Source organism: Octopus bimaculoides, chromosome 1 (assembly GCF_046866305.1).
Source record: "Octopus bimaculoides isolate indiv1 chromosome 1, ASM4686630v1, whole genome shotgun sequence".
In the NCBI taxonomy this organism is placed as follows: Eukaryota; Metazoa; Mollusca; class Cephalopoda; order Octopoda; family Octopodidae; genus Octopus; species Octopus bimaculoides.
The window spans coordinates 55,994,386-56,018,588 of record NC_142928.1 but is presented as its reverse complement, the minus strand read 5'-3'; the positions used below and the strand labels follow the sequence as shown (position 1 = coordinate 56,018,588).

Genomic DNA, 24,203 nt, shown 5'->3' with positions numbered 1-24,203 from the left:
TACCAAATCCACTCTCAAAGCTTTGATTAGCTCAGGGCTATAGTAGAAATTTGCCTAAAGTGAATGTGCCATGCAGTGAGACAAAACCAACCATGTGGTTGGGAAACAAACTTCTTACATGTTTTTACAACATTCATTTCCATTCTAAAGGACATTTATTTCAATTACCAGTTTCAAATGAAAAGACACCAGCTCACATTAAACTTTTATGTTGTAACCATCATAGATTATCATTTCACATTATTCAGTATTTAGTCTTTATCAACAAATGGAACATACCTTAAAGCTTCAAGGTTGGTAAAGATAAATTTGAAAAAGATGTACTTCAAACATTGTTGCACTGATGATAAATATATAATTTCTTGTGAATGTGAAATAAGTCTCTCCTTAATAAACTATAGTTGTACATATATACTCAATGTACACTAATGAAAAATATTTTCTTCAGCAAAATATAGAAGCAAATTTAACTACTAAAAACATTCTCTTTAAACGAATTTTATTGCTGACCATAACATCAATAAATACACAATGTTTAAAACAAATGAAAAATACTTTAGAAAACCCAAAATAATGACAACATTTTATTTTATTTTGAGATTTCATTTTCTATATTTTCTCATAGTGACAGTTACACAAATTGCGTGAATTAGCTTCTCCAAAAGTTCTGGCAGGTACATTGCTATCTACTGGAATTCTGTTGAACCTTTATTTAAATATCATTTTGTGTTATAATATGGATGTTGGTTTATGCTCACATTTCAAGAAAATATCACATATATCATTTCTTCCAAGAACATACATACCTATAACATAATATGAATATTTCAAGTAAATCTTTTACAACACTGAAACATTTACAATCTCTGCTTTTGTATCACAAGATAAAAGGACAGGTTTTATAAGGTTCTTGTTAAAGATACTGAAGAATTAATATCTTTATAGTGGGTGATTTTAATGGTCATGTCAGGATACACAGGTAATATAGAGGTTATGAAAATGGTACAAGAAATAAAGAACAATTAAAATGCCTAGATTTCTCTGATACACATTATCTTAACACTTGCAACACGAATTTCAGAAAGCCATCTAGTCAACATGCTTGTCGGCTAAGTATGAAGTAGAGATTGATTTTGTCCTTACTAGAGAGTGAGAGGAGTGTATGTTAAGGTTAGCAGTTTCATATTGGAGTCAAGGAAAATTTGGAAATAAATTACTATTTGGAGATTCAATGCCCGGAAGCTTAAGGATTGCAGCTATGTAGGACCTAGCCCATTTGCATTCAATGACACAGAGTCATTATATATATCAAAAGAACAGTTTAGTATCTCTGATTTAATCATGAACAAGGCAAAACTAAAAACTTAAGTCCGAAGTGCTATCATAATTTCTAATGATCAATCATAACAATCTTGCTTATTTAGCATCACAGACACTAGGACTCTTCTTTAGGACCTACACAGAGCTCAAGTAAAAGCCACTCTGATGTACCGCTGCTGTACACACACACAATCATCCTAGATCACATCTAAAACACTGATTCACTCACCAACACACAACACAAATGAGCAGTTGCTTCTCTCTGCCTCTTCTAATACAAATATAACAACCTATTTTGAGGGGTTGGGGGAAGTTACAAGTCACATCTTGCACTTTGCTCGTCTTCTGCTCCAGAAATACACCCTTTGAGGAATTCTGCTCATATGCATACATTTCTGTCGAATACTGGACTACAACAGGAACCATATCATTCTTACCAATTATTGGTGAGATATAAGACTGAAACCTTAAAGGCCATAGAAACATTTTTTGTACTGCTCACTAATTTATAAAAACAGCCCAAATGCCTAATCTGTTCATATAAGCCAGAATGTCAATGGAGAGGATACTGGTGTACTTATTTTCAATAACAGTGACAAGAGGAATGGAAATGTTATGTGTGGTAGTTGAAAGAGAAGAGTTGGATGATGAGAAACTACTCCAAGTGGAATCAGTAAATGGCCCAGAGATCAAGTTTGGCCTCAGTGTTAGAAATAAGCCTAATAAAATGATAAAGGTAAGAAAAGTACCAGGTCTATCAGAGATACAGATAGCATCAAGATTTAGTGTTGCTCTGTTAGATACACAGTTAATTAGATAGTACAGAGTAATTTATTCCATAATGTACTGTATCATCAATTATAACAAAGGTACAGAAAAAAGAATACAATAGAGGTAAATGACAGAATCTAGTAAAATAGGTGAGATTTTTTTTTTTAGTAAAGTCAGTATAAGTAATGTTAGCTCAAATAAGATAGTTTGTGTTAAGACAGAACAAGTGATATATTTCTCATGATATAACTGGAAGACATATTTTCAGTTATAAACAAATTACTATATTTGTTATTCTGAAAATGCTTTTACAACAAAAAGTAAAAACACTCTGCACAAATTAGGAAATGACAGTAAGACACAGGCAGAAGTTTAATATGATGTACAAAGAAAGATTGACCAAGGATGTAGGAATCTTGACATGCTAAAGGAGGTCTTGTACTACAGATGCTCTAGATCTGCAGGCATAGCAAACTGTAGAATAATGAAATGCTTGGTTAGCTAAATACTCAGTGAAAAGAATAGATGTAATATGATAAAAGAAAGACTGTCAGCATAGAATAATGAATAGTAAAAGTTGCATTGGTAAAATCCAATTCATAAAACAAATTTCTACTTGTACGAAAAATATTTGACAGCAGATATCCCATAGCTAAGGTTTCTCTTCTGTGTGGATACGTTTGTGTTTAGTTAAATTATCCCTTCTAGCAAATGTTTCACTACATATATTACAGTGGTAAGGCCTTTCTCCTGTGTGAATACGTTTGTGTCGAGAGAAATGACCACTTTGAGAGAATGTTTTATCACAGATATCACAGTGGTATGGCTTAAATCCTGTGTGAATACGCAAGTGGCATGATAAAAGACCCATTGTAGAAAATGTTTGCTCACAGATATCACATTCATATGTTTTCTCTGTTGTATGAATACGTTTGTGGGTAGACAAATCAGCACTTCGAGAAAATGTTTTACCACAGCTATCACAGTGGTATGGTTTCTTTCCTATCTGAATACATTTGTGGGAAGCTAAATTACCAGTCTCAGAGAATGTTTTGCCACAGACATCACAATGATATGGTTTCTCGTCTGTGTGAATACGTTTGTGTTGAGTTAAATTATCACTTCTAGAAAATGTCTCACTACAGATATCGCATTGGTATGGTTTTTCTCCTGTGTGAATACGTTTGTGTCGAGAAAAATGACCACTTTCAGAGAATGTTTTACCACAGATATCACAGTGATATGGGGTCTCTCCTGTGTGAATACGTTTGTGTCGAGAGAAATGACCACTTTGAGAGAATGTTTTATCACAGATATCACAATGGTATGGACGTTCTCCTGTGTGAATGCGTATATGGCAAGACAAACGACCTCTTGAAGAAAATGTTTCATCACAGATATCACATTTGTAAGGCTTCACTCCTGTGTGAATACGTTTGTGGGTAGATAAATTAGAACGTCCAGAATATGATTTACCACAGATATCACAATGATATGGTTTCTCTCCTGTGTGAACACGTTTGTGGGTAACTAAATTACCAGGTTCAGCAAATCCTTTACCACAGACATCACAGTGGTATGGTTTCTCTCCTGTGTGAATACGTCTATGGCAAACTAAATTACCAAGCTCAGAAAATGCCTTACCGCACTCATTACAATGGTATGGCTTCTCCCCTGTGTGAATACGTCTGTGGGTAGTTAAATTATCCTTCCGAGTAAAATTTTTACCACATACATCACAGTGATATGGTTTTTCTCCCGTGTGAGTACGCCTGTGGGAATTTAAACTGCCACTCTGAGAGAATGCCCTGCCACAAACATCACAGTGATACTGTTTTTTACCTGTGTGAATACATTTATGGGAAGATAATAAATTACTTGTAGTGAATAACTTCCCACATATATCACAAGCATACAAATTCACTTCTGTATTTTCATGTGTCTCATTTGATGAATCATCATTTTTAGACTCTGTTTTCTCATCCATAATTTTCTTAATCTATATTTTCCTGTATGATGGCCTTCGTTAAAAATCAGCTGATATTTTGTTTCTTCAGAAAGACCTTCAAATTGATTTATTAAGATGGTATCTTGTGCTTAATAATCAGCAGCTAAGGATCATTAGTTTCAGTTAAGATATATCCAGATATCAAAGTCCTTTCAAATAAGACAGTTAAAGCTTCAGGGTAAATCTTCCAGTTAACATTTGTGTGGCAACTCTTGCATATAATTGCAATCAAACAAATACTTCACTTTAATTCAACTTATAAAAACGGGCAGACATTAGCTTGATAAAGTTATTTTTAGTCATGTAAAGTTGATAATTACGTTGATATTCTTCAATGAAGTATCTTTCTCATTATCATCTGATAACCTGAAATATAAGACAAACAAAAAGGGGTTACATGATTATTGGACAGAAGAAAAACTGAACATTAAAACAACCAAAGAGAATCAGAATATATAGTGAAAATACACACCGATATAAAGATATAGTAGAAATGAATGTGGATTTTAGAATTAAAATGCTCAGAAAAGACTAGTAACTATATGAAGCTTTGCAGAACATTACTAAAACGTAAAAATTGTCATCTTTCTCAGAAGTACATATCTACACCGAGTAGATTTACTTCTGCAATACTGTTTTAGGGTCTCTTACGATATGCAGGATATCTATTCTAAAACCAAAATACACATGATAAAAACTATGCTTTCAAATTAACACGAATATTTATTAAAAGTTCAGTTAGAATGGCTTTATACACACGCACACAAGTGATATCTTTATTGTTTATATTTGTATATGGATGAGAGACAGAGATGTAAATTACGTATTTGTATGTTATGTCTCATAAACTATATGCATTTCAAAGTTGTTTTTAATTTTTCACTTTTTAAACTGCTGTTGCCAAATTTTACTTCCGGTCGAATCGCACTATAAAATAGAAAATAGCCCAAACGTTGTTTAAAATTCCACCAACTTAAAAGAATATCAAAATATTCATTAAAACTGAAAATCATTTCTGTTGAAACATTCTTTAAATCTCGTAATAGTTCAGAATCTTTGCTGCCAACAATTGATAAACCAAGTACACAAACCACTCCGCTTTATTTCTTACAAAATATAGTAACATAATATGTCTGATGTATGTTTATGAAAATGAGTGGACAGTTAAAAACAAACGTCGTTGATGTAATAACAGAATAAAAACGTAGAATAAGAGTAAAATTATTACTGAAAATCAGGTTAACTACGAAGGGAGAAATTAGAGAAGAAAATTGATAAAGCAAAACAGATTTTGACAAAGAGCAGGAATGTAAATAAAATAAAAATGTAAATACAAAAGAACAATTTTGAGAAATATCTAAAATATATTAATGATACTTACATAGTAATGTAGTTAGGTGAAACAATGAGATGTAGTGAAGTAGTCAAAAGTCTAATCAAATGAAACGAGCAGTAATAGAGAATATACAAAAATAACTTGGCTCTCATAAATGGTCGAAACGAATATGTAGATACTTCAATGTAGGTTATTGTTAAAGATTATTGTTTTTATTTAGTAACCCCATCGTTAAGTTAACTATAAAAGCAGCGCTGCTGAACATATTTCCTGTTTACAAAAAAGTAACTAATTCCGAAAATTAAATTAAAATACGAATACTTATTTGAAAGATTTCAGAGGAGAAATTTATGAATAGTTATGCATACCTATCCTAATTTCAGTTCTATATATATTACAAGATGTAATGACATCTGACAGTCAAGATAAATTTCGAAAATAAGCTGTCATTTATTTCACTGCTGCACTAAAATTCAAAGATGTAACACTCAAATGTTTCCTCTCTCGTACCATTCTTTTGAAAAAAATTTATGACGTTCAAATAAACAATCGCCTTTCTGTTTATTTTTCGAACTGAGTTACTGTTTTTTTTCCCTCAATAAAAATGGGTTATTTCCAACAATGCTTGTTATTTAAACGATCGTATTAAGAAAAGAATACAGTAATCTATATACTCCGTAATAACCTCGAGTTTAGGTATCAACTTATTCGTTTCGGCCATTCAGAAGAGCCAAGTTGTTTTTGTACATTTCCGATTATTGATAACATCATTGTAATCGACACATATCCTGATTGGAAACTGTTAAGGGTTACGTACACATTTTCGTATAATCAATATATTTCATTTGCGATTGAAATATGTTACTATATTTTGTTTGCATTCGAAGGCATTAGTTTCACTTTTTAAAATGTTGTTTAAGTTCATTGGAGTTGAAAATTTAAATACAAGACCCAAAAATATTTATGCACTTCAAAAGCAAACCAAATATATTAATATACGAAAAGTATATATAAATCCCTTTATCCTTATTATTTTATTTTATTTTTTATTCTTTTTCTGATTCTAGACGTTTATTTTTGTACTTCTAACTGTTACCAGTTTATCGCTCTTCTTAAATTTGTCAAAATTCCAATTTTTTCAAGTATTTCTCATCTTCTGTTGTCACATCTATTTATTTAATACACTGTCCTAATCATCATATTCCTCACAACATTCTATCCCTTAAATTTGTGTTTCCTGTGAACGGGGTGGGTGTATAACAGATTGGCATGTTTAATAACATCGACTTTTATTGCCGTCACAGTGTTTATCGTTTTACAAAATCAAACTAGAAAACTTGACAAAGCAGAGAACACAATTGATAAAATTAAAAAGATAAAAAGAGAGAAAGAAAAAATGAGGAAAGAGAAAAAAAAAAAAATACAATTCACCACCTTGGGTTGAAAAGTTGGGGGTGCTGGGAAACCTTTTTAATGGCTATTGAGACACGCCAGCACGCTTGCAGCATTGCTGCGGGTGATGGTGAGGCTGATGCGCTGGAACAACCAATTGCCCTCATGAGTCTCACCAGTTACCTCTGCAAGGTAAGTTGCCACTGAAGACAGGAATCTCAGTTAGTGGTCCAAACCCACCAAGCGTCTTGAGTGCCACAGATCCTCAAACTTGACCTTAAGAACGCCTTCAACTCCATCAGCCGTGATGCCATCCTCAGCTCAGTAAGAGAGAAGGTCCCACAACTCTACCGCCTTGCATAGCAGGCTTATCGGGAACCCTCCTATCTCTCTTTTGGTGACCCAATCATCACCTCCACCTCAGGTGTCCAACAGGGCGACCCACTTGGGCCTGCTCTGTTCGCACTGGGAATTGATGACATCACCAAGATGCTTTGTATTGTTGCTTTTATTTTAGTTTCCTAACCTACTTCAGCAATAATTGACACCAGCCACTTTTACCCAACATTTTACTGATAGTTTTGCATATAGCTACTACAACTTTGCATTAGAATAAAAATGAGCTAAGTGGAAAAACCATTGATGAATAACATGAGTGGATCTTGCTTTCCTGATCCTGTATTCATATAATTATGAAGAGCCATATGAGCAATTAGTCACTAACTGGATGGGCTACTATATTTCAGGGAAGATACTTTAAGATGAGCCAAGGTTATTTGGGTTAAATAATATCAGAAGACCAGGAGAACGAAAGTCACAATGAAAGGCTGGTCCAGTGAGATCACTGAAATGCAAGAGCAGAGGCATGAAGATGTGTCCTGTGTGCAAGAGATAAGATGGAGGGGAACCTTACAGGCAAGGAGAAAAGGTACAAACTCTTCTGGAAAAGTAGCAGTGAGAGCATGGGTGGTGTATGCATATTCTTGGCAATGGAATGGGCAGAATACAAAGATCAAGTAGTCAGAGTGTGTGATAGGATTGTTAAGCTAAGACTAGAATTAGCTTATACAACAGTAACATATATCTTGGTATATGCTCCTGAAGCTGGGTAGGCAGATAGCAAAAGGACTTTCATCAGAATGCATATTACTTCAAGGGCAGATGACAATGACACAAACGAATTCTGAGATGCAAATAACTTGTTGATCTGCAAGACTAACTTCAAAAACCTATCAGACACTTGATCACTTATCACCCTGGTGAGCACAAAAACCAAACTGACTATTCTCACCAAAGTAGGTAGCTGCTTGTGAATGCAAAGTTCTTCCCTGGCAAAGAATGTTCCACTAACATAGGTTAATAGTTAGTGACTTCAGACTTAGAGCTAAAAATATTATATATATAGGGTATTGTGCGTACAGATAGATGTACAATTGCTCCTCATAAGTTTAGAGCTCCACATAGATTTTCATAGCTCTGTCTGCTTCCAGTATATAGTGATAACACAACTACTATACTTAGTGGTAAGAAATACAGAACAAATATAGGAAAAATTATGACAAACACATTTATATTACTAATTCCTACATATGTTTGACCATTATGGCTGTTTGGAATCCTTTATTGGATGTTCCAAGTGCATTTAGATGCTTAACCAGAAAGGATAAAGCATCCAAATGCACTCAGTACATCTAATACAGAATGGATTAGCAGGGAACTCTTTATTACTTTATGTTGCAGAGTATATAATCTCAGGAGTTGGGTATATGGTAAAGCATTTTATAAGTATTTTGACAGAGAAATAGAAAGAAAGTAATTGGCAGAGAAAGAAAAAGGATTAAGAAACAAGAGAAAAGAGAGAGGGAAGAAAAGAAAGAGAAGCCAAATAGAGAATAAAGAGAGAAAAAAGAAAAAGTTAAAAACCAGAGCTTGCTCAGGATTTTGTTGGTGGATTGTTAGACATTGTTATTTTAATCTAATGCTGTTCCAAATGAATATTATAAAGGTGACTAGGCTATATTCCATTCCACCAGATATTTTAAGTATCTCAGCAGTAATTCCTGATGAACAAAGGGCTTACTTTATCTTAATATTGTTAATTGCTTTTAAGGCAGTAAGCTGGGCAAAATGCTTAGCAGCATTTTGTCCCTCCTTACATTCTAGGTTCAAATTTCACTTTCATCCTTTTGGAGTCAATGAAATAAATACCAGTTGAGGACTGGAGTCGATGTAATCAACTTACCCCTCCTCCCCAAATTTGCTTGTCTTGTGCCCAATTTGAAACTATTATTTTTTTATTACTTTGTTTATCATATTGCTGTCAACTAGAGTGGCTAAACTTTCTATTGGATTCACATTAGGAAGACTCTCTTTTTTCCATTCATTCTCTACATTTAGCAGCCTTTTATAATAGCAATTCCATGCCTCTTTGTTTTCAGGATACAAGTGTACTGTAACTTTCATGACCTGGTCAAGCAACTTCATGTAATTACTTCTATCTAAGGCATCTCCCTTACCTTTGTAACATCTGAGTAAAATGCAGCTACACCAGTCATTGGCGATGACACCTTTCTGAATAACCTGATTACCTATATGGGTGACAAGACCATATCCTATTCCACCAGATATTTTAAGCATCTCAGTAGTGACTCCCAGTGGGCCAGGGGCTTTCCTTGTCTTCATTGAAACAACTGTAAGAGACTATCTGCACACCTATTTAGTGAACACTACTGAAACATTAAATCCTATACCCCTTCCCCCCACACACACATGATACTACAAGCACCAGTAGACTTTTCGCACGGGTGAAACAAGGATTCTACTCAGTCTTTACCTCACATTGGAATATATTTTTTTCAATTTAATCTTAATAATTTGTCAAATATTTTGAATGCCAAAAAAAAAAGAAACAAACCCCCCCCCCCACCTATTAATGAGTTCTGCAGGTTCTTTGATATGTTTGGCAGACAACAGAATGTATTATGGTTGATGTTGCCTTACATCCTTTCAGTGTTGATGAAATAAGAACTAGCTGGGGTCAATGTAATCAGGTACCAGCTACCCCAAACATTCAGGTACATGATTTTAACACTTTGTTCCGGTCAACTAACTTTGCTTATGGGAATTATGTAATGCAACCAGCTTTCAGTTTATTTATTAAATAGATTAATGGGCGATGTAATGAATGCTGTATAGAAAAATAATAATAAGAAGAATAAACACCGTGGTTTTTAATGAGAAAAGAAACGAAAAATTTAAAGAATTCTCTCCAAGCTAATTTGCATGCCTTGGGGAAAGTTTGTGAGCAAGATACAACTATGGACATGTTTTGGTTTATTAGATATCAACATGATATAGGAAACTCAAAGACTGAACTGCTGACATATTTCTAAAGAGTAACAGATACTTTTTGGTTGTCTCACCCCCATTAAAAAAAATTGGGTTATCTCCCCTAGTTTTACGAGAAATATCGTTACTTTTGGTTATCTCCCTCAACTAAAAAATTGTTTAACCCTCAATAAAACAAAAAAAAACTGAAAAAATTGAAAAACATGAAAACTAAAAAAATTAAACATCTTATTGAATCTGATAACATTTTTATAACAAATCATACTATGCTTATTGAGGAGGCCAAATGTCAACAATGTGTTGAAGTATTGAATCAAAAAGATCTCTTTTAATCCAATCTCTTGTCACTACATAAACTCAATTTTTTAGTGAAGAGATAACCCAATTTTTTTTATGGGGGTGAGATAACCAAAAAGTGCCGAGTAACGAATAATTGTTGGCCAATATAATTTGAAAAAATTCTTTGAGAGTCACTAACAATACTACTAGCTTTTTGGTTTCTTTTCCTATCTAAAAGAAATTGCAATTGAGAGTTTTTCACACACAGCATACTATAAAGGCCCATATCAGTTATTTCTCTCAGTCTAATATTTAATGTAGCTTTCCAGCCTGTTGATGTGCCTGTGTGATCTTGATGATCACTTATGGCTACCCAACAAAAATAATATACATCACATCACAGAGATTAGGATTCTTCTTTGTAATAAGTAAATACTTTACTCCTCATCAGCTGCTAACTCTCTACAGGCTCAAGTAAGATACACATAGTTGTATGCCTCACATGTATGAGACAGTGCTGCTATACAGGCAAACGTCCTACACCACATCTATAGGAAAGTAATTTGATTGATTGACAATGACTTATTCAGCAAATCATTATAAGCACTAGCTCACAGATGAATAGTTTCCTTGGTTTTCCTCTTCTACCATAGGTCAGCCTAAATCTGAAAAGGAGATGGCATAGTCATAGATGTATGTCTTATCAGAAGTCTGCTCACCAGATCACAGGTTAACTGTGTAATGACCTGGTTTTTAACAGCAGAAAATATTCTAAACTTGAAAGATCTAAAGATCAACATAGCAAACATCACAGTGTAACTTAGTAACAGCAAGTATAAAATCTCGGTGAGATAAGAAGTGAATTGCTTCCTATGCAAGTAGGGGTTCAATACTGTATTCAAAGACATAAAAGCAACCAAAAAATATTTTGACAAGCTGTGAAAAAAAAAAAAAATACTGGGATCTCAAATAGATTGCTTGTTGTTGATAATGATGATGAAAAAATGTTTCCAAAAGTCATGGGTGCTGTGTTGTTCTTTGATTTTGTAAGCATATCCACATGGGTTAGACATATGGAATTCAAAAGCGTACCCAAAGTTGTTGTTAATTCTTATGAAAGACTTCCTCTATTATCAAGAGAATACATGTATTAATAGTCAATAAAGACATTGCTAAAGGCCAATCTAGTCAACCTTTTATAACAGAATAATCAATTTAGCCCATTGTTTGGGTCAATTTGTTTTTAGAATTGCTTCATGTTAGTAAAATGAAATTCTCATTTTTGGTACATAATTTGATGTAAATAGTTTTCAAACAAACACACACACATATATATTCCAGCAAAGGAATGCAGCAATGCCCAAACATTGAATATTACAGGAGACAGAAAAATTAGCTGTTGTATTTGACATGACAAAGTTTCATTTTTTCAGTTCATACATCATCATTTTAACATCCACTTTGCAATGATCACATGGGTTGAATGAACTTTAAGTAGATTTCAAGTTCCCTTCTTGTTTCCAAGAAAGGCAATATTTCCCCAGGACCAGAAATACTTTCATGGAAGGTTGGAAACAAAGGATACAGTAATTGCCAGGCATTGCCAGGCACAGGAATTCAAGACAGGATGCCCCTGGAAGCTCCTCTATGCTGATGACCTTGCACTAATTGCTGAGTCACTATCAGAACTACAGAAGTTTCAGGTGTGGAAGCAAGGACTAGAATCGAAGGGCCTTAGAGTCAACCTAGCTAAAACCAAAGTCCTAATAAGTAGGAAGGTAGACAAAACACAAACCCCTTCAGATAGATGGCCCTGCTCAATCTGTAGAAAAGACATAGGTAGAAACTCTATAAGTGTAAGCTATGGACACATAAGAGGTGCAGGAATATCAAAGAAGGCTAACTAGGAAGATAGTTTTTGTATGTAGCAGATGCTCAGGAGCAATAAATACTGAAAATGTGCAGAGAACAACTCCTGTCATATTCCAGGGAGAAAAACTAGAAGTAGTTGATAACCTCCATTGTCTAGGTAACCAAGTTAGTAGCGGGGGAGAGGGCACTGAAAGTGTAGCTGATAGAATAAGAATAGCCTGGGCAAAGTTCAGAGAGCTCTTACCTCTGCTAGTGACAAAGGGCTTCTTGCTCAGAGTAAAAAGCAGACTGTATGACGCATGTGTACAAACAACCATGCTACATGGCAGTGAAACATGGACCATGACTGCTGAAGACATGCGTAAGCTCGCAAGAAATGAAGCCAGTATGCTCCGATGGATGTGTAATGTCAGTGTGCATGCTCGACAGAGTGTAGGTACCTTGAGAGAAAAGTTGGACCTTAGAAGCATCAGTTGTGGTGTGCAAGGGAGACGATTGCGCTGGTATGGTCATGTGGCGAGAATGGTTGAGAATAGCTGCATGAAAAAGTGCCACACCCTAGCAGTTGAGGGAACCTGTGGAAGAGGTAGACCCAGGAAGACCTGGGATGAGGTGGTGAGGCACGACCTACGAACATTGGGCCTCACCAAGGCAATGACTATTGACCGAGACCTTTGGAAATATGCAGTGCGTGAGAAGATCCAGCAAGCCAAGTGAGACAAAAATCCAAGGCCTCTGCCAGGGGTGTAGCCAGCCCACTTATGCATACCTTTCCTTCATTGGACACTAAACTCTGCTTGCAAAGACCTGTTGACGCAAGTGAAATCGAAATCGAACCACTACACTCTCGGAGTGGTTGGCGTTAGGAAGGGCAACCAGCTGTAGAAACTCTGCCTGATCAGATTGGAGCCTGGTGCAGCCATCTGGTTCACCAGTCCTCAGTCAAATCGTCCAACCCATGCTAGCATGGAAAGTGGACATTAAACGATGATGATGATGATATATATACACATATATGACAGACTTCTTATAGTTTCCATCTACCAAATCTACTCATAAGGCTTTGGTTAGCTCAGGGTTACAGTAGAAAAGACTAGCCCAAAGTACCATGCAGTGGCACTAACTGGACAGCAAGTTTCTCACCACATGGTCACACCTGTTTCTGTACATGCATATATAAGCTTTAAAACAGTTGAAGTAGACAACCCAGTGTCTGCTAAGTTGCGTCCTTCACTGAATACTGTAAATCCATCACTGCAGCTTTTCTTTACCCTCTGATCCTTTCTTTTTCATTGCAATGTTGACAATCTTTTCTTCTTGAGCATGTAGTTCTACTGTTCGTCTATGGTAAATGTTTCTAAATGTTTCTCAGCATCTTAGATGAGTTCTAAGTACTAGGTGTTACAAGCCTTTATCTATTCTTGATGGTAAAAAATTTTGAAATCATAAGGAAGTATATGAAAGTTTGGACAAGTGCAAATTTAGTTTCTTATTTGTTAACATACAATTATTACAAAAAATGACAAAGGCTTTTTCTATTAAGATATTGTGAAGCAGCCTGACTATGCATTTTATCCATTTAGTTAAATTTAAAAGGTTAATCCAGCATTCAGGACCAACAATACTCTCAACTTTACTAGTAAACAATATCACTCTAATTAAACTGGATTTTTGTTCGAAGCTATCTAGGTATTGAACTCAATGCATTTCAGGTAACAGTATGTAAATTGCTTGAGTGCTTGTCAGCAAAGTCATCCAACCACGACAGTTTTTAATAATATATATCTAAACACATTTCAGAAGTACTACGGTGTGTATGTTGTTCATTCACATTCACTTTTGCTGAAATCACAAAATACTGAAGAGCAACATAAGGTCATTGGCAAAGATCAATTTGAAAAATAAGTACACTTAAACACTATTAATGTATTGAATCATTATCATCATGTTTGTATAACATCCGCCATCCATGCTGGCATGGGTTGGATGGTTTGACAAGTGCTGGTTTGGCATGGTTTTTATGGCTGGATGCCCTTCCTAACAGCAACCACCTCACAGAATGGACCCAGTGCTTTTTATGTGGTACCAGCACAGGTGGTGTTTTGACATGGCTTTTACAGCTGGATGCCCTTCCAAACACCAACCACTTTATAGTGTAGACTGGATGCTTTTCACATGGCACCATCACTGACAAGATCACCAAGTAACTTGCAGGATGAATATCTTTTGAGAGGAGAGGGGGCATTGGAAGAGGTGGTCTTGTGTCAGATGATGAAAAGTTAGAGTGAGACAGAAACAAGTGTCTTGCTGTAGAGGAGGTACATGGTTACCCAGACAGAGAGAGAGAGAGAGAGAGAGAGAGAGAGAGTGATCAAGAATGAGGACAGAAAGAGGTGTGGTGCTGTAAAGGAGATATATAGTTAACCAGCCAGAGGGAAAGAGAAAGAATGGAAGACAGCAAGAGTGCAGGAGAGAGATGGTAGCAAAGTGCCTGTGCATACTCACTTGGAATAGGGATTAGAACGTAAATGGGATGGTAAAGGAAGAGAGAGATAGATGGTGAAAAGTACCAGGGCATACCCTCAAGGTATGGAGGTTATAAGTGGCAGGGTATTGTCAAAGAAGTGCTGAGTAGGGAATGGGGGACTATGGGATAGCAAACATACAGTGGGCAAAGCAGTGAGGACAGGATCGGGGAGAGAGATAAGCATAGTGCATGAAAGAGATATGAGGAAAAGATGTAATTTGGTTTGTTGGGGCAGAGAGTGTGAAAAGTTTTATTCTTATATGTGAGTGGAACACAGTGCTTTTAGAAATGTTTCGTTGACATGGGTAGGTTTTTCAAGAACCTCATATTGCCAGACATCTTAGCCCACTGTCATTTGCTCTATGAGGCCCAACGTCCTGAGATCAGTCCTCACCACTTTATCCCATGTCTTCCTGGGTTTCCTTCAGTGATTGACATTGAATATAAATTTATAATTTCTGAGTATGTTAACATAAGCTTTGTATAATTATTATGCATGCATAATGAGTTTCTCAATGATATTAATAACAGCTCTGTGTATATTAACATATAGTTTCTTCAGTAAAATCTAGGAGCAAACTGAACAATCACAATCACTGCACAAATGTACTATCTTAATAAATCTTTTATTATGGATTGCATCTGGATATACTTCACAAACAAACAACACAAATTAATATTTCAAAGTTTTATTTTAATAAGATATCTTTTATGGTTCTATGCATTTTCTCATATATAGTAACAGTTACACAAATAGCATGGGTTAACTATTGGAATGTTCTAGAAGGTACATTGTCATCCAGCAGGTGTTCTCTTATAGCTTACTTAAATATTAATTTGTTGTAATTTGGAGATTGCTTTATGTTGCTCAAATCAGGATTGAAAGTATTATCATACATATCATGGGATACCAACAAACAAGTATAACTTGTGAATATTTGTATGATCATATATATCATCAGATATAATTTCTTTTCTGTATATATTTATATAAGATAACATAATAAGTATTTCAAATATATATTTTACAACATCAAAACATCTATGATTTGTGATTAAGTCTCACCAATAGGATTAATAGACAAGTAGAAGGATAAGTTCAGTGAAACTTTTGTTCAAGCTAGATGAAAACCGATATCATTGACATCATCTTCATAGAGGATAATTTCAACGGTTATGTCAGGTAACAACACTAGTAGGATGACACATTGATGAAGATGCAGGTTCTGAGCATGATAAAAAAAATAAAATGTTAAAGTTCCTGTATTCCTCTAATGAAAAAAAGCTTACCATTTGCAACACAACTTTCAGAAAGTTAGCCAGTCACCTGATGACATATTTGTCATATGGGTATGAAGTAAAGACTGATTTTTGCCCTTGTCATAGATCTTGAGAAGATTTTCAATGGGAACATGACACAGTACATTCAATGGGACAAAAGTACAGTCACTATGCATATCAAAGAAACAGTAGTACTTTTCATATTTAATCAAGAACAAAACACCTACAAATGAGAGGACTCAAAATTTCTAAGGAAACACTCATGGTAATTCCACCTCCAAAACCTTTAGTGTCGATAAATATTTCAGTCCTAGTCAGTAGTAGAGCCTTTACAAAGCTCAGAGTACTGATCACATGTAGGACAATGCTTCTGCTCCATGCACACACACAAAAATATAGAAGACATGAAAAGTGTAAGTGTATTCTGGTCAACAGGGTGAGAATCATTAACTCAGATACTCTACAGGAATGCTTAGCAGTAATGGATATATGAAATGTTCAGCTGATCAAGTATTCAGTGCATATAAAAGATACAGTGGAATTTCCAATAAGCTATTGGCAGCGAATAAAACAGTATAACATTGATAGTAGTGTGTTGAAATATAATAAAAACAAATTCATTTATAAAATATATTGCTATTTGGATAAAATCTATTACCATATGGCTACATATTCATTCCCATGTGAATATGTTGATGTTGAATTAAATGTTCATTTGTAGAAAACGCTTCACTACAAATATCACAGGGATACAGTTTCCCTCTTGTATGAATACGTTTGTGTCGAGATAAATGAGAAGTTTGAGAGAATGCCTTATCACAGATATCACATTGGTATGGACGTTCTCCTTTATGAATACGAATGTGACCTGACAAATGACTTTTAGTAAAAAATGCTTTATCACAGATATCACATTGATATGGTCTTTCTCCTGTGTGAATACGTTTGTGACAAGACAAATTACTACTTTCAGAGAATGTTTTACCACAAACGTCACAGGGGAATGGTTTCTCCTGGGTATGGATACGTTTGTGGGAAATTACCGTGTTTCTATCTGCAAATGATTTACCACAAAATTCACAAAAGTATGGTTTTGCTCCTGTATGAATACGTGTGTGTCGAGTCAAATAAGCCCTTGTAAAAAATGCCTTATCACAGACATCACATTTGTATGGTCTTTCTCCTGTGTGTGTACGTCTGTGAGAAGACAAACCAGTATTTCCAGAAAAGCTTTTACCACAGAATTCACAGTGGTACCGTTTCTCTCCTGTGTGAATACGTTTGTGGGTGTGTAAAGTACTACTATCTGAGAATGATTTACCACAGATATCACAATGGTATGGTCTTTCTCCTGTGTGGATACGCACATGTCGTGACAAATGACTATGTTGAGAGAAAATTTTACCACAGATATAACAGTGGTGTAGACTTTTACCTTGACATTTATGGGAAGATAATAAATTGCTTGTAGTAAATAACTTCCCACATACTTCACATGTACGTGATTTCACTTCTGTATTTTTTCCTGCTTGATTAAATGTATCAATATTCTCAGTTTTCACTTCAATATTCTCAGTTTTTATTTCAATTTTCTCAGTGACTCCTTCAATATTCTCAGTCTTTGCTTCGACGTTCTTGGTGTCAGCTTCAATATTTTCGGTGTCTGATTTGATATTCTTGGTGTCAGCTTCAATATTTTCGGTGTCTGATTCGATATTCTTGGTGTCAGCTTCAATATTCTCAGTATCTGATTCAATATTCTCAATGTCTGAGTCAATATTCTCTGAGTCTGATTCAATATTCTCAGTGTCTGATTCAATATTCTCGGTGTCTGATTCAATATTCTCAATATCTGATTCAATATTTTCAGTGTCTGATTCAATATTCCCAGTCTTTGTTTCCTCATCCATAACTTCTCTTTTAATCTATATTTTCTCTGTGTGTTGTCACAGTTAAAGTCTAATGATGTCTTGGTTCTTAAGAAAAAGATATCATTCTATCCTAATACTTCAAATTAAGGTAGACTCTACTTAGAATTATTAGGAAATAATTTTGCAAATAATAACCAGCAACTGAAGGATTGTTAAAATACCTCCAATGAATGAGTTATATCCAGATATCAAAGTTCAAGTCCTTATATATAATACAGATAAAACTTCATGGTAAATCTTCAGATTTCATTTATAAAGAAAATTTTCTAGCAAATACCAGTGTAGGAATTTTGCAAGTAATATCAAGGCCAAGAAAAAATTCACTTCAATTTAACCAAAAGTTGTAAAAACTCTCAGACATCAGCTTCATAAGGTTACTTTTAGTCTTCAGAAGTTGGTAAATATGTTGATAGTCATTAGTGAAATATTTTAATTTCAATATCAAGTGATAACCTGCAATAAAAGACAACATATGACAAACAAGAGAAAGAAGTGTTAACATAAAAAATTATAAGAGATGAGATTCGGCCATTTGTACTGAAAAAATAGCCAGGTAGACTCTGAAGATATTTGCAGATAAATAGCATTATGATATATATGCGGTAGAAATGGATTAGAACTATGGATCTTGGAATGAAGGCTGGAAACGATGTTAAGCTCGACAGAACATTACAACAATATCCTAAAATTATATTTACTACCTTACTCAAGGAAAAAATACATATCTACACTGAAATGAATGCTATGTAGATTATCTCACTTAGCTCAATCTTTAGCCGTCTGACTTCCTCGATGTCATGCAAATAAATGTTTAAGTGTAATGCAAAATGCAAGAAAAACAAAAGTATTTTCTACCGGTATTATCAAAATTTACCTTTTTCTACTTGGTCAAAATAACATGGATGAAGGAATATACTGCAGTAATTAGATGAGGCTACTATGAAGCTTTTCAGAAATAAAATAAGACAAGCTTTATAAAAATAATCCCTTTTAACACAGACACAATGTCTTTCTGATTCCGGTGTCCAAAAAGTGAGGATCGTTCTTACTAGTTTCAGTCTTTACGGGGATTCAACATGAACTACCTGCTCACAAAAAGCCAACATAATCCGAATCCGAACACTTCATCGGGATTAATTTTATTTAAAATTCTATCAAATGACATTGATCTTAGAATATCTGTTAGAATACAAAAATAATTTTTCTATTGAAATATCTTTTTTAAAACTCAAAATAGAGGATGTTCTAAAGTCGTGTCATGGATAATTGATACCTCAATGTAATGCTTGGGTTTGGAGTCTCAAATTTTTTCAACAGAACACAAGTCTCTCTTGGTCGATGGAATGTGTGTGCCTCTATTTTGTTTATTTATTATTTATTTACCGACTTGTTATTTTATCCCTATCTTTTTTTAATTTTTCCCCCTCATTTTCTTACTGTTTATTTTGGTAAATTGTGTTCTTTTTCACTGAATTGTTGGGTGCTCTTTTAGATTCATAGCATCAGCGAAGTCACTCTCAACTAACTATTCAAACCCAAAGGATGTCAGTATGTTAGGCGATAAAATTCATAATACATATATAATTTTTTTATACACATTCACAATAGTATAAATGGTGGAGATGGAGTATATGTAATCTGGGTATACCCCCCCCCCCCTTTTAAATTTTGTTTTTTTACGGAATCCTATATTTCAGACCATGAAGAATCCGATTCTGGAAAATATTTTTCAAAAATCTCAATTTCAAAATTTCGCCCCCCCCCCCGGTTTTTATATAGATCCACAGGGTAAACCTAACCCTAACTAAAACCCTAACCCTAGTTTTGTGAGATTTGGCTGTTATTTCTAGCATGTAAATAGCCTGCTTGGTGGGGAGGGGGTGAAATTTTTCAAAAATTTTTTTTTTCAGAATCGGAATCTCCATAGCCTAAAACGTGGGATTCCGTAAAAAAAATTAATAAATAAGGGGGGGGGGGAGGTTCAGATTACATATAGTCCATCTCTACCGTATAAATATATACAGAATCCTATGTATATACAAAGTACTATGGTTATAGATGTTGAATGCTCGTGTGCTAGCTGTTGGCACTGTACACATATATACGTTTATCTGTTCGTCGCAGCAGCACACGTGTGTATTTTAAAAAAATCGGGTTATCATGGTGTGTATGTGCTATGAATTCTGTTGCAAGAGGATTCGGCAATGTTAAAGAGCAACCTTTCAGTATTAAAGACAGACATACCCAACCGAAATATTCTACCTGATTTCTGTTCAAACTGGCCTCTTACACTTACTTTACAATGTCATTCTAAAAATAAACAATCACATCACCGAAATTTCGAATACACAAGATAATGCACAATTGGTTGAAAACAATGTGAATAAATAAATATTAGATTTGACAGAGTAATCTCAATGCTAAAAGTGACGTCTCTTGTATGAGAACAGAATGAGCTCGCCTGCGGTGCGAATCTGAAATAGCACCATTTGTTGATCTATTGCAGGCATATTCAACTTTTTTCGAGAAGCGGGCCGCACGAGACATGGCTCATCAACAGGCGGGCCACACTACAAAAAAATCAAGGTAATTTTTCGTTAGGCGTGCCATTCGTGGGCAGCAGGTTGCCCATGAATTGATATGCAACGTGTAGTAGTCGAGCATACAAGCACTTCATGAAACTTGATCTCATAGACATGAAAATAAGGAAAGACAGTACGGAGTGTGAAAAACTACGTCGTAGTAGGGGGACACGGAAAGACAGAGCAAGAGAAAGATAGAGAAGAGAACATGGAGGAAAAATAAAAGGGTTTGAAAGAATAAGAAAAGAATAAAATATTTTCTGGAAACTAGATTTAGTGCGTTTAAACTAAGAAAGGAAGTAGATAATGAAAAATAAAAACGAAGGGATAAGATGTGACAAGGAACAAAACTGAAACAGACGAAGTAGAAATATGAATATGAAGGGAAACATTTTCTACAAGTCATAATATCTAAAATATATTAATGATACTTACATTGCAATATGAAATAATGAGAGGTGTATTGAGGTAGTAAGGTTTGAAATTGATAGATTACCAGGATTTTCAAGTACTTCTTGCAAACTATCTCTTATTTTTATCCAGGTTGATGACTAATCTCTCACCTACAACAGTTAATTAGTTGTTACCAATATACAATGGCACAAACGAATGTGAAATTTACACGGCTTGTAACTGAGCGTGAAGCAAAAAATTACCTCTTACAATAGAGAGCGCTATCAAGTTCCTGGATACTGTGATACATGTCTGGACTGATCTTATAGATTTCTTATTAAAAACGTTCTAACTCTGTCCATCTCGTCCTACTTTCGGTTATAATATGTCGCCTTTCTTACCGCTGTTTAATCTCAAGTCGGTGAACTCTGAACAAACAGGCCTACGATCAGAGTTGATTGCCAATCCAGATTGGCGACTTAATTTCAGTTTTTCGCAATAAAACTACCCATTTTACTTTTTTATAATTTTTCTTTAAACCCACAATAGCGACAGAGTATATGTGATCACTTGACCTCCTACTAATAACAAAGAAATGACACTCAAATTGCACCCCACTGTCTTAAAAAAGAAAGGGTACATTGAAGAATGATAGCTTCCTAGTCAGTTTAATAACTGCACTTTCATTTCGTCAGTTAACAGTTACTTTCTTTGTGTCTGATGGCCAGCAAAGATTTTTTCCCTCTATTAACCGTTATGCACACAGTTAAGGTATTGAGTACTTTTGATCTCTTACCAAGAAAAACTAAAGTGGATGAATTGTATATTTGAAAAGCATTTAATTTATTTTGAGTATTCTTTCCGTTTGTGATCACTGACTGGAAGTAATTGAAACTGAAAAATTTCGTAAGCAGCCGACTTTTAACGCGCCGAGGTCGACTTCGCTTTTTCATCCTTTCGGGATCGATAAATTAGGTACCAGTTGCGTACTGGAGTCGATCTAATCGACTGGCCCCCTCCCCTAAAATTTCGGGCTTTGTGCCTAGAGTAGAAAAGAATGATATGAGAATATGAACGTAACTTGATTTAACTGTCGCAATGTGCGAATGATTTATAATAAGACTGATTGCATATGAAAGACGACTTATGAAATGAAAATGAATATCCAAATATTTATGATATAGTAGTGAAATATGAAATCGAAAATATTTAATTCGTAGGGTAAAACAGAGAAAATGTATTAAGTTCACGAAAATAATCGAAAAGTGTCCGAATTACTTTCACTTTGTGATCGTAAACCGAAAGAATTCCCAATTTTGTCATTTCTGAATTTTCTGTAAATGACTTGTCAAGCATTAGACGAAAATATTCTTCATTTGTTTAAAATTATTATTGCTTCAGCATAATTATTATTGATATAATTTGTCCTCCTAACTTTTAACAAGATAAATGTGCTGGTCACTATCCCTTTTTCCTCAAAAATGGGATGACGAATGTATGAGAAGAGTCGTTCCTTTTCAATTCCTTATCCATTTTACTGTTAAAAGTTTAAAAAGAAAGCAATGGTTAAAAAAAAAAGGACAATAACATTAGAAAGTTCTGTTTGTTTTAGTCATTTACTTTGTCAGCTTATGTGGATGACAGAGAGAGGGGGCATTAAAGAATGATTCTCAGTAGCTTGTAGCATACTAGTAGATTCTTTATATTTGGTTGGTTTGATCATCTATGTCAGCTGATAGGAGATAGTACCTGATGTGACACATGACTGCATTTAGTTCTCTCATCTGTCAGTAACAGACTCTTTATCTATCATTAGCTTGTCTTTTTATAAGGTGTGTTTAGTTTGTTGGTCATTGTGATATATTTGAGAATTAGTGAAGGTGAGTGGTTCAGTGGTTAGGGCATTCAGCTCACGATCGTAAGGTCGTGAGTTCAATTCCTGGCGACATGTTGTGTCCTTGAGCCAGATACTTGATTTCACGTTGCTCCAGTCCACTCAGCTGGTAAAAATGAGTAGTGTCTGTATTTCAAAGGGCCAACCTTGTCACGCTCTGTGTCAAGCTGAATTTCCCTGAGTACTACGATAAGGGTACACATGTCTGTGGAGTGCTCAGCCACTTCCACGTTAATTTCACGAGTAAGCAGTTCCGTTGATTGTATCAACTGGGACCCTCGTCATCGTAACCTACGGAGTGCTCCTTTTATTTGAGAATTAGGTAAGAAGTTGTGTTAGTAGATGAGAATAAGCACACAATAAATGTTATCCTGGGACAAATGGCAAAATTGGCAGGATTTGAACTCAGAATGAAAGAAACACTGCAAGAATTTTATCTGATACTCTCACAATTCTGCCAGTTCATTGTCCTGTATTTCTTTTTACACATAATAAAGAATTTCAAGTAAAAGTTTTACAACACTAAAGCATCTATAATCTCTGCTTAATTTATCACAAGAAGTGATGTCATTAATATCATCTTCATGATGGTTAATTATAACAGTCATGTCAGGAAAGACAAGTATGGTACACTGATAAATATGGAGACCTTGAAACATGGCACAAATAATTTCTGCATTTTTCTAATGCAAATTATCTTAGAACTTACACTACAAACTTAAAGAAGTTAGTCAACCATCTGCATGTCATGTGGATGGTTATGAAGCAGAGATTACTTTTTCCCTAACCAGAGAAAGAGAATATATGTTAGTGTTTAGCAGTTCAGAAGGAAGGTATGGAAGTTAAAAGATAACTCTGTTAGATATAACTCCCAGTTAGTAAAATATGATGTCTATTTAAATGGAGAGGGATAAGAAGAGAACTATGTTATGAATTTCTGAGGAACAACCTAGATACCTCATACCAGAAATACACCGCTGTCATGAACAATGACTTTGAGCAGATTTTCATACATTCTCTGTGTTGTTTAGACCAATTAACATGTCCCATGGGGACAATAACTTACTATCATTCAATAACAAAGACTACCACTAAACATACTAAAGAGTCTTGTATCTTATTCTTTCTAATTATGAATACACACAGCTACAAAAAGTTACAAAAGCTTGCACTCAGCAATCTCATTTATATAACTAAATCACATATTAGGGACTAAAATTCTTATTTATAGTCAGTCAAATCTTTGACTGCCAGTTTCACTGGTAAGAT

At 34.8% G+C, this 24,203-nt stretch overlaps 2 protein-coding genes across 2 annotated transcripts; both read right to left on the bottom strand.

Annotated features, from left to right (window-relative positions):
- Nucleotides 1-482: 482 nt before the first annotated feature.
- On the bottom strand, nucleotides 483-6,856 carry LOC106883873 (uncharacterized). The gene is made up of 2 exons (XM_052966781.2): nucleotides 5,481-6,856; nucleotides 483-4,465 (listed from the first exon to the last, which is right to left on the bottom strand). The coding sequence occupies exon 2, from the start codon at nucleotides 4,076-4,078 to the stop codon at nucleotides 2,744-2,746; it is 1,335 nt and encodes a 444-aa protein (XP_052822741.1). The 5' UTR covers nucleotides 4,079-4,465; nucleotides 5,481-6,856; the 3' UTR covers nucleotides 483-2,743.
- Nucleotides 6,857-15,526: 8,670 nt separating this feature from the next.
- On the bottom strand, nucleotides 15,527-22,099 carry LOC106883883 (uncharacterized). Its single transcript, XM_014935022.3, has 2 exons — nucleotides 21,083-22,099; nucleotides 15,527-18,518 (listed from the first exon to the last, which is right to left on the bottom strand). Exon 2 carries the CDS (start codon nucleotides 18,042-18,044, stop codon nucleotides 16,800-16,802), a length of 1,245 nt encoding a protein of 414 aa, XP_014790508.1. The 5' UTR covers nucleotides 18,045-18,518; nucleotides 21,083-22,099; the 3' UTR covers nucleotides 15,527-16,799.
- Nucleotides 22,100-24,203: the final 2,104 nt, after the last annotated feature.